This window comes from Macrobrachium rosenbergii, chromosome 2, assembly GCF_040412425.1.
Source record: "Macrobrachium rosenbergii isolate ZJJX-2024 chromosome 2, ASM4041242v1, whole genome shotgun sequence".
Taxonomy (NCBI): domain Eukaryota; kingdom Metazoa; phylum Arthropoda; class Malacostraca; order Decapoda; family Palaemonidae; genus Macrobrachium; species Macrobrachium rosenbergii.
Genome location: NC_089742.1, coordinates 29,606,025 through 29,618,347, shown reverse-complemented (window position 1 = coordinate 29,618,347; position 12,323 = coordinate 29,606,025). Strand labels below are relative to the sequence as shown.

General features: G+C 34.6%; 1 protein-coding gene across 1 annotated transcript in view; it reads left to right on the top strand.

Moving 5' to 3' along the window:
• Positions 1 to 11,095, top strand: part of LOC136844451 (regulating synaptic membrane exocytosis protein 2-like) — a 72,227-nt gene extending 61,132 nt beyond the window's left edge. Inside the window, 5 exon segments of the mRNA XM_067113703.1 lie at positions 1,620 to 1,793; positions 3,784 to 3,871; positions 4,984 to 5,126; positions 9,213 to 9,410; positions 10,991 to 11,095. Of these exon segments, the coding sequence (XP_066969804.1) occupies positions 1,620 to 1,793; positions 3,784 to 3,871; positions 4,984 to 5,126; positions 9,213 to 9,410; positions 10,991 to 11,010 (623 nt within the window). The 3' untranslated portion in view covers positions 11,011 to 11,095.
• The last annotated feature ends 1,228 nt before the right edge of the window (positions 11,096 to 12,323 follow it).

The window sequence follows — 12,323 nt, the reverse complement described above, 5'->3', positions numbered from 1 at the left end:
TTTTGCTTCTCACACATACGCTCACAGACACCTATCTCTATCTCTCTCTCTCTCTCTCTCTCTCTCTCTCTCTCTCTCTCTCTCTCTCTCTCTCTCTCACACATACACACACACACACACACACACACACACACATATGTAAAATAACTCCCAATGATTATTATGGCAAAAAATAATTCATTTTAATATCTTAACTTTATTTTTTTTTTTTCCTACCCTTCCTCACTTCTCCGTAAACATTGCCAGTTCCTTTATTCTCATCGTTTATTTTATCTCATTACTGTCTTTGTCGTTTGACCCAAGTATTTTCTCTCTTTATTTTTTTACTTAACGTGTAAACTAAATCCTGCCATCATAATCATCTTTATCATCAGTGTCTTCAGAGTTCCATACTTTTTCTTATTCTTCCTGTTCCTTAGTATCAGTCGCCACCCCTCGTCTCCTCTTATTTCCTTTCCTCACACTTCTTCTTCTTCTTCTTCTTCTTCTTCTTCTTCTTCTTCTTCTTCTTCTTCTTCTTCAGTGTCGTCTCCAAAGTTCCATACTTTTTCTTCTTCTTTTTCCTCAGTATAAGTCGCCACCTCTCGTCTCCTCTTATTTCCTTTCCTCACACTTCCTTCACTTCTTCTTCTTCTTCTTCTTCTTCTTCTTCAGTGTCGTCTCCAAAGTTCCATACTTTTTCTTCTTCTTTTCCTTAGTATCAGTCGCCACCCCTCGTCTCCTCTTATTTCCTTTTCTCACACTTCTTTTCTTCTTCTTCTTCTTCTTCTTCTTCTTCTTCTTCAGTGTCGTCTCCAAAGTTTCATACTTTTTCCTCTTCTAGTTCCTCAGCATAAGACGCCAAGCCTTCAGTCTTCACTCTTCCTCCCCTCTCCTCTCATTTCCTCTCCTCACACTTCCTTCAGTTTTTTTTCTTCTTCTTCGCCTCCTCCTCCTCCTCCTCCTCCATCTTCTCGCTAAAGCCATTCAGGAAATGTGGTCGTCGTAACTTTTGAGATTTCCGACATTATTCCTCCTCAGGGCTCATCTCGAAGATATTGCTTTAGAGTCCGTGAATAATATCCAGCGTCTGCTGGAATTATTAAATGGTATTTCTGATGGCGTCGAGTTATCGTTATTTTTCTGGAATTGTGTTTGCTTTTAGTGTTCACAGATTAATGTTTATAGTTACATACAAATTACGAAGTTTTTTTTTTCTGACACTCCGTTTTAGTTTAGTAGTCATTAACAAATTTTTTCAGCACTGAAAGAATATTTTTTGGCGAATTGCATCATAAAATGAAATAAAGAGACAAATAGATAAAATAGGTAAAGTAAGTAAAAGAAATTATTTCATATAATAAATAAAATATATACAATAAAAATAGGTGATATTAACAAACGTAATAAATATAACCTAAAATGAAGTAATGAATTAAGTGAATGGAATCGCTAGATAATTTAAATAAAATAAACTAAAACAACGAATAGAATAAATTGGTAAAAATAAATAACATTTGCTGAATAAACAAATGAATGAATAATGTAAGTACTGAACTCATTTCATTACGAAAGTATTTAGCTAAATAAGGCTCCACTAAGAGGGACCAAACCTCACGCACCGTCGTCTCCCCCTACAGGAGAGACGCTGATCGACCTCCGGCACGCCTACTTGGACGAGCGTCCCGTCTGGTACCGCCTTCAGGAGAGGCGGTCTCGCTCCGCCAACGCCACGCCCAGAGGATCCATTGTTTCCACCCACGACTTCCCGATGCCCATCTTCAGGAGACCTTCGTCTGCAAGATCTGGTTCAGGTGATTCTCTCTCTCTCTCTCTCTCTCTCTCTCTCTCTCTGTCAAACAAGAATGTATGTTTGAACCAAACAAAATGTTGTTTTCTCATGCCACACAAAATCTTAAACATAAATACTTTCTTAGTGCAAATCTTCTCTCTCTCTCTCTCTCTCTCTCTCTCTCTCTCTCTCTCTCTCTCTCTCTCTCTCTCTCTCTCTCTCAAACAAGAATGCATGTTTGAACCAAAGCGTTGCTTTTCCCTGCCCACAAAACTTTTAAACACCAGTACTTAGCGCAAATCTTCTCTCTCTCTCTCTCTCTCTCTCCTTTTCTTTGACTTGTTTATTTATCTTGTTTATTAACAAATCGAGTATGTATAGGCTGTTAAATTAACATCATTTCACTTAATTAGATTCAATGTAATAAAAATGTTAATTAATATATTGTTCATTATTTATTATAGATTTAAATTGTTTATTATAGATTTAAATTTATTATAGATTTAATTTTTTTCTCAGAAATTTTACCATCGATTTTCTCGTACAGTATATTACTTTCGTGACTTTTGTAAGTTGCTTTGACTCAGACCATCCATAACTTTGATTGAATTGAATTGAATATAGAATTTAGGCCAAAGGCCAAGCACTGGGACCTATGAAGTCATTCACGCTGAAACGGAAATTGACAGAATAAAAGGTTTGAAAGGTGTAACAGGAGGAAAACCTCGCAGTTGCACCATAAATCAACTGTTAGGAGAGGATGGAAAGTAAGGTGGGAGAAAGAGACTATGAAAGGAGGTACAGTAAAAGGAGTGAAAGGGGTTGCAGCTAGGGGCCGAAGGCACGCTGCAAAGAACCTTAAGTAATGCCTACAGTGCAACGCGCGAGGTGCACTGATTGCGCTACCCCCCTACGGGGAGTTGCCTCTTCTTGTTTAATTAAGTTTGTTTTAGCCTCCTAAAAATAGCAGTCTAGTATGCGAACTAAGTCCAAGCCTTTCTAATCTAATTGACTCATTAATATTTTGTCATGGAAAATCATTTTGTCTGTTATCTTGCTTTACAGTGGTTCTTTATCTTTTTCAGTGTCTGCACCCCTTTCAAATCAGCTGTCAGTTCTCGCACCCCCTGAATTGCTGAAATAAAAAAAAACTAAAATAAAAACAAAATAAAATAAATAATTAATAATAATAATAATAATAATTATTATTATTATTATTATTAGTTAATTTTATTTTATTTTATTATTATTATTATTATTATTATTATTATTATTATTATTATTATTATTATTATTATTAATTAGTTATTTTATTTTATTTTATTTTTTTATTCTTATTTTTTTGCATAAGAAATAACATGCGTATATGAAAATATATTTTTGCTTTAATTATTCATAGGCATCTCGCACCCCTTAGGAACCGTCTTCACACCCCTAGAGCACCCATGGTTAATAGCCACTGCCTAGGATCTAAGCGTTTTCTTTTGACAATTTTGAGTTCTGGTTTCCATAACATGTTTAACGTCTCTTGGCTTTATTGCAAGGTTAAATTGGTCGTATGTGGCACGGGCTCTTTCTCGTATTAGCAGCCTGCAATGACAATCAAGGTTCCTATTTGTTACATTTGGTAACAAATACTCTATCAGTAAATCACGCCGAAATGCCTAGGTTTTAAACCTGTCTATTTCATTTACTTGCTTATAGAGACTAAGCTGAAAGACCGCATTCAAATAAAATACCACATTTAAATTAAATACTCTATTGAGATAGCATATTTTAATGCCTGATTATTAAATATCTCTATCTGTTACTTTTGGTAACAAACACTGTACTGAAAAACCACATCTAAATGCCTGGGTCTTAACAATCTCGATCTCTAGATTAGCTATTTCTCTATATTTTTCACTTGGTAACAAAAATAATATTGAAAGACCACACTACCTAAATATCTGATTTTTTTTTTTTTGAGACTCACCTGGCAACGAAAACTAAGCTCTGTCTCTTGCTTTCAGAAGATATCAACGAAGGAGGATTCGACAGCCGAAGTTCTTCTCTGGATTCAGGTCTCTTGCACCCGGATATTGCCTGGAATCAGTCTAGGTAAGACCTTTGATCCTCTCTGGGGAAGTTCTCTTCTCTCTCTCTCTCTCTCTCTCTCTCTCTCTCTCTCTCTCTCTCTCTCTCTCTCTCTCTCTGATTCTTTTACAGTTTCCTTTTCCCGTCATGCTTTAAGAATTTTTTTTTTAATTAAAATTGGATTTTTATTTGCATGAATCAATTGTGATTTGCTGCAATGACCAGATTACAGATTTAGGAGAACTTAGGGTAATATAATATATTAGACTAAAATTAAATAAAAAGGCTTTATCTTACACAAAGTCATTTCTGAAAAATGATTCCACATTCGAAGATGCAAATGAGGAAAGGAATTTGGGTTACATAGACCATAGCTCTTACTTACTATCCTTTAAGGTCGATTCTCCCTGTTGCCTTGTACTAGAATTATTTCGTTTGGTCTTTTCTCTCTTTTCTATTTTATTTGCCATTCATTTTGGAGACAGGTAGTGATTGAGTGTTCATGATTCGGTGCCATACCTACCTGGGTTACTGATGCTGTGGAGATGGATTGTCTTAAGAGTGATTAAGTCATAATAAAATAAATATATACAGCATGTATGTATATATATATATATATATATATATATATATATATATATATATATATATATATATATATATATATGTGTGTGTGTGTGTGTGTGTGTGTGTGTGTGTATACATATATATATATATATATATATATATATATATATATATATATATATATATATATATATGTATATATATATATATATATATATATATATATATTTATTTATATATATACATATATATATATATATATATATATATATATATATATATATATATATATATATATATATATATATAACGTTGAACTAAAATCAGTCATGAAAAAGAGGGCAAAATTCCCAACAATATTGTATTAAAATTCAAATGTATTTTTTTAGCTTTTTATATGCACAAAATTTTGCCATTTTCCAAGATGGCCGAGAGGTGTATGAGCCGCGGCCCATGAAACTTTAACCACGGCCCTTAGCCATAATCATAATAATACCTAGCTAGGATCAGCAGGAAATCCTTGCTTTTGAGACTTGAACCAACAACTTCATATCTCCCAATCTCGACAGATCGTCATCCAGGAGAAGTTCTTGCTTCAGCGAGCAAGACGATAACGAGGAGTACCTGCTGGGCAGGCGCTACCCGCACTCCATGCCCCAGTCCAGAAGGTCGTCCATGAGTTACACGTCGAACCACAGCCTCGAAATCAAGGGTAAAAATCCTTCAGCTTTCTCTCCAGAATCTGCGACAACTTCTCCTTCACCTCTCTACTGACTTTGAGCTAAGACAAGCTTGTCGTGCTGTCTGTCTGTCTGTCTGTCTGCTTGCCAGGCTGCTTCTCCCAAGGACTGTCTTGTCTGGCTGTCACTATGGCTGTCTGTCTGTCTGTCTGTTGTCTGTCTGTCTGTCTGTCTGTCTAACTGTCTCCAACTGTCAGTTCCTTTTTAAACTGCTTGCGAAATATTTTGCTTTCTTGTGACTTTGGTCTAAAATCTCTACTGGATAAACTCTCCATCCTGCATTCTCTCTCTCTCTCTCTCTCTCTCTCTCTCTCTCTCTCTCTCTCTCTCTCTCTCTCTCTCATTTATGCAAATAAAGTATTATCTATCTTAATTGCTATTATTATATATTTCTCTCTTGCCTACTTTGTCTTTTTCCGTTCTTCCTGTCACAAAAAAAATCTTTGTATTTTCATTTGGTTTCAGTACCTGTAAATTCTTTATATTCTTTTCAATACTTCATCTTCTACGTTATATTTTATCAACATTCTGATTCTCCATTAATTCCTCATTCAGTATCTTATTTCTTATCCTATTTTTCTTCGTTTAATCAGCATTTCCTTTCCATTGATTTCTTTTTCTAAAAGTAAATACTAACCTGTCTCTATTTCCCTTTATTTTCTGTTGGAAACTTTAGGAATCCTGATTCGGCCTCACCTTCAAATATTTACTTATTCTTTTCAAAAGTATTCAGCTTTTGTCTGTGTCGTTAATTCACTACTTGCTATTCTAAAGATTCACTCCTCTCCCCTATTTCTTTTTCGCAATCAGTTCTTTGTACGTTTCTTTCCTTTACGTTTCTTTATTCCAATTTATCTCCTTCTTTTCTTTTCCTTAAATTTCAATTCTGTCTAAATTTAACAAAAAATTTACAAAAAAAAAAAAAAATTTTCTGGGCTTTTCCATTTACTTCTTTTTGTTCTGTGCGTACCAGTCTCTTCACAGACGCTGTTTTCTTTCCTAACAATTGATCATGTTAAGATAAAATTGTCATCTAAAACCAGAATTCCTGGTGTAAAGGCGTAATGCCAAAGGTGCTTTCTGGCAGAAGTAATATGAACTTAGTGTGAGATAATATATTGTTGCTTTCTCTGTCTTTTTTTATCTTTTTCTAATTTCGAAACTTTGGGAATTTGCTTAGCTAAGAGCCTCCTTTCACTCAGAATCACGTAGGTTGTTGGAAAAAAAAAAAAAGCCTAGGCCTCCATTGGACTAACTTCTGGGAGCAATTAACCCGGGGCGTCTAATTTTCCCTAATTCTTTAACACACGTCCCTAAGTAACCTGGGAAGAAGAAGTGACGATGAAGCCTTGGCATGGGTGCTGGAAAATAATGAAGGCTTTAGGGCGGATGTCAGAAATAGTAAATTTTTCCCAACGCTTTCCTTTGCTTTTAATGTTTATTTTTTTATTTTTTCGGTCGTTTGTTTATATTTCATTCTGTAAGAAATAGCGAATGTAGTTCTTGTTCATAATTTCTTTCCCTTTTTGCTCTTAATGAAAAGTTATTTTTATTCCTTATTGTTGAAATTTGCTTAATTTTTTTTCACTAATCTAAAGACTACAAATTTGTAATGGTGGTTTTCTTCAGGAGCTCTGAGGGACCTTCCTTTTCCAAGGGAATGGGAAGTAGATCATAAGCTACTGAAAAAAAAGGCAATATAATTTGAGTAAGTTTTCCCTTACTAAAAAAGAAAATAGACCTCTGAATAACTTCCCCATCACTATTGGTTAAACGCATCAATCACATTAAAGTTTAAAGTCAAAACATCATGTATGGAAATATATTATATGGGGAAAGCAGGATAATAAGAAAAGTCTAACTGGGATAGATATTCTGACGTTAAATTGAAACTAAAGTTGTACTGTTGCTTTCAAAGATTGATGACGTCAGTACCGGTACTGTTGCTTCCAAAGATTGATGACGTCAGAACCGGTACTGTCGCTTCCAAAGATTGATGACGTCAGAACCGGTACTATTGCTTCCAAAGATTGATGACGTCAGAACCTGTACTATTGCTTCCAAAGATTGATGACGTCAGAACCGGTACTATTGCTTCCAAAGATTGATGACGTCAGAACCGGTAATATTACTTTCAAAGATTGATGACGTCAGAACCGGTACTGTTGCTTCCAAAGATTGATGACGTCAGAACCGGTACTATTGCTTCCAAAGATTGATGACGTCAGAACCGGTACTATTGCTTCCAAAGATTGATGACGTCGGAACCGGTACTATTGCTTCCAAAGATTGATGACGTCAGAACCGGTACTGTTGCTTCCAAAGATTGATGACGTCAGAACCGGTACTATTGCTTCCAAAGATTGATGACGTCAGAACCTGTACTATTGCTTCCAAAGATTGATGACGTCAGAACCTGTATTCTACTCAAGACGTGTCGACATACCTAAATACTAATAAGTTCTTGAAAAATGTGTGAAATTGTGATACTGAACGAGTTTTGGTCGATGTCTGAGGAATGAACGTACTGATTCCTGCCACGTGTAAACACGAAAGAGGTAAAAAACTGCCGGATTCATTAAAAGAAAAATAAAGGAAAGAGATATGTAGCCTGTGTGGTTTTTGTTTATCCTGAGCGGATTTGGGCCTTAATTGACGTCGGGAGCCGGGGAGAGAGAGAGAGAGAGAGAGAGAGAGAGAGAGAGAGAGAGAGAGAGAGAGTTTGTTTTTCGCTGGCAGCTAACAGCTTACAGAATATTGCCTTCAACAATGCAAATTAAATGAAAATATAACACAAAAAAATTTAGTTAGACGTTGACCGTATATTTCTTCAAAAACAAAATCCTTAAAATAATACAACTCTTGAATCCTTTCTGTTTATCCTTCAACAGGAATCAAGAGAACCTTTTTTCTGATGAATCTACCTGTTCGTAATTCACAGGAATGGCAAAAAGAATTTGATTCCCAAGGGTCTCGTATACCAAATTACTGATAACTACTATAACTATGTTATTCAAACTTTGACGTGATTCGTTTGCTATAGGAGGCTCTCAGCTCGTATATAGACATGCAGTTGATATTGGTTTATATATAAAAATTTTGAATGCTTATTTTTCACAGCAAGGAAAATGATTTACTTAGGATTTAGTACAAACATCCTTTGTGGCCTTGTAAATGCTTTTATTTCTTGATGCAATGAAATTTTTTTCATATAGGAAAGATTTTTGGAGCTCAATAATATTCCAGTAATCCATTTTTAATCCTTGATACAGTTTTTTCCCTTTGTGTTGTTGCTTCCTAACGTTGTTGCGAGAGAGAGACACACACATACCTTATCCCCCTTAAAAAAAAAAAAAAGATCCTGTCTGGTAAACGCCCAAGAAGTTAAACAAGCACGGTGTACCTCTGCCCTAAAATGGAAGACTGCAGTATCTGGAAAAATACAAAACTGAGAAAAATGGTAGATACTGCAGTTTACCCTTGTTGCCTTACTACTGATTTCCAGGACTCTGCAAATGAGACCCCCCTCAATAAAGCATTAAAGAATCATTCTGAAACTGCAGTAACTTGTGTATTAGCGTTTCACGAGCCCAGTAGGTGGCATATCCCAATTTCGAAAATGTTGCAGATATTGCAAATGGGACCCCCTAAATAAAGCATTGAAGAATCATTCTGAAACTGCAGCAACTTGTGTATTAGCGTTTCACGAGCCCAGTAGGTGGCACATCCCAATTTCGAAAATGTTGCAGATACTGCAAATGGGACCCCTGAAATAAAGCATTGAAGAATCATTCTGAAACTGCGGTAACTTGTGTATTAGCGTTTCACGAGCCCAATAGTTGGCACGTCTCAGTTTCGAAAATCTTGCAGATCCTTCAGTTTTCCATTTTAGGGTAGACCTGATGCCCTGTCGCATCCTTCAAATTCCCCCTTAGGTGTCTGTCAGTCAGCCAGTTACTCAGTCGACCCCCTTAATCCTCCCCTTTCTCCTTTTGAGTCTGGATGCTATAATGTGTCGTCTGTCTATCTGCCTGTGTGCTTGCCGTTGCCTGCGTTAGCCGAGGACCTAGAAGCCCGCCTCGCCATCTCCATGAGTCCTATCGAACGGCGCAGGAGCCACAGTTTCCGCACGGCCGTCGGCGGGGAGTTCCTTCTGGCCATCGAGGAACAGCAGAGACCCCGGAGGGCATCCTCTCACAGCATCCTCACCAGGGCGGGAACCGGAAGGACTCCGATCGATCCCAGGGTTTGGAAAGGTCAGCCGATGTAGAGGACACGACAAAAAAAAATATATATAAATCTAAACCAAAACTCTTTAAAACGATGATAGTAACAAAATAAAAATTCGTTAAAGTTTATAAATTATATATATATATGTAGTTGTTTATATGAGTTTAGATGAATATATGTATATATTACATATATATATAAAAAAAACACCTTCCTTTCACGTTGTAGATACAGAACGGTATTAGTAACTGGACGTCGGCTGCAGTGACGCGTTCGTTTTCACACTCACATTCACCCAAGAACATCACGGTAACAGTGAACACTCCCGAACAGTCTAATAATAACTGTTTTTCAACTGTTTTCACCCTATACGGTTTAAGCCACTTCCCACACCAGTCGTTTGTGTGAGAGAGGAACAACTCACTCGCCGCTGCAGCTGCCGCCCATAAAATCCCGATAACTCGTTGGTAATAATGCTTTACTAGTTAAAACCAGAGAGCATTTAACACGCTCAATTATTATATATATATATATATGTATGGTTGACCTCCTCTAGCTCAAATATTTCCATTCTCCTTGACGACATATTCCAAAATAAAACAAACAATAATGTATTGTATCAGCTCCAGTAGATTTGTCAAGTAGTTTTCCCTCCTGTTTAGTCTACGGCCCACAGAGAGGGAGTAATCGAATACAGATCTCTCTCTCTCTCTCACTTTCCCTAATTCTCTCTCTCTCTCTCTCTCTCTCTCTCTCTCTCTCTCTCTCTCTCTCTCGCTTACTCTTTTCCTCACTGCCTCTTGACCAATGCATCTTGATCTTAGGAATTTGAAGTAAATGGCCTGTACAGTAGAAGTATTCAAAGCGCTGTTAGATGACACACACTGTGCATAAGTCAACACATCCTGCTGGGTATGTTTTTGTGGTTCGATATCCGCTTTATATTTTTGAGCAATGAAGAGCTTTTGTTCCCCCTGTATACGCTTTGGCTTTGTACCAGACTGTAACCAAAAATAAACTGAGATTTTTTTTTTTTTTTTATGTATTTCGTGTTCTGCCCTTCGCTCAGCTTCGTCGCTAACTGTTGGTTCTGTCCTTAAGTTTATGTTATAAATAATCATCTCTTTTGGTTGTCAGATGTTGATAAAGCAAGATTATTTTAAGTTAGTTTTGGACAAAGTTATGATTCTCAAAGTCCAATGACAAAATTTTTTTTTTTTTTATAATTATGTTTTCATAATTTTTTGACAGTCATAAACTGGTTAAGATGAGACAGTAAGTGAATTTGTATGTAGTATCGTATTTGAATAATATAAAATAATATGCCTGAATAAAAAAAAAAATTGAATTCTTTTAGCCAAAATAATTATATGATCTCCCAGGAGCCTTCTTTTCAAATTCCTGGCAACCGCAAATGTTAAAAAAAAATTACCAGTGATTTAAACAGTGGTTTAAATACCATCTGTGATTGCATAAAGCTGAAGATTTGATTTCTGAGGGAATTTCAATGTTAAAAAATTCGAAATGAGATTACTTTACTTCTAGTTTGTTTCTATTTCTTATTTATTTATTTTTATTAAGGCTTTTCTTCACCGTTCTCTTTCAGATGTATACGTGATGAGCTGAAAGTAGTTTTTCCCCTTGATATTGATGTATTGCAGATAAAAGTTTTCAATTGTGATATTTAATGACACATGAAACATTAGACTGTATATGTTATATATATATATATATATATATATATATATATATATATATATATATATATATATATATATATATATATATATATATATATATATATATATATATATATATATATATATATATATATATATATATATATATATATATATATGTTATATTTATATATGTGCATATATATGTATATATATACATACATATATATATATATATATATATATATATATATATATATATATATATATATATATACATATACATATATATCATGTAAATTATGTAACATGAAAAAGATGATTGCTTATGAATGTATAAAACTTTGTTGTTATGTACTTAGTAAAAAAAAAAAAGTTATTAATACGGTAACAGAAGGATATAATATACATTACCTCTAGATTATATCTATTACATGCAGTTTGTCAATGTTTCACTGTGTTTTAGCAAGGATATAATTAGTGAATAAGAGATATATAGACCTCCCTTCTTCCCATCTATTTATCTTTCTATCTATCTATCTATATTTCTATATAGTCGTTCAATATAATTTCTAATCCTATTTCACACTTCTTCATATTCTGTTTATTAAAATGTAATATCAACCATAATGGTGGTTGCTGTTCTTCTTAACACGAATGTATTTCTTCTTATTAAAATCAATTTGGTATAATTACCTTGTCATAAAAATTATCAAGCCATACAAATGTATAGTTACAGCTGTCCTCATGTTATAAATGGAACCTCTGTTGTTTTTATTTTTCACTTTTATGCTGAAACAATTTGTAAAAAAAAAAAAAAAGTTGTGAGATCAATTTGTAATTAATCTCATGATTTTATTTTGACAGTTTCTGTGAAAATTTGCTCAAACTGATTTTGGGAGTTAATGACAATTATCACTGCATGATATTAAAGAAATACTTTGCATTATAAAAGAAAATTCTCTGTAATATGTATTGAGTTCTATTGTTAGTTGTGTGAATAATTGGTGCATCGTACTGAAAAGTTCTGTGGAGTTCATTATCATTTGTGGACGATCATCCATCAAATATCACTTTTAGTAGTCTCTTTTTAAGGTGAAAAACTTTCAGTGATAAAGACTTTTTGATACCGAAGATAAATCTGAGTTTATCACAATCATTTGTTTGGTAAAATATAGAAATTGAGAGAACACCCCCCTCAATATATTCATTTTTGCTTAATAAAATGTAAAGTTTCACAATTAAAATTCATGCTGGTTT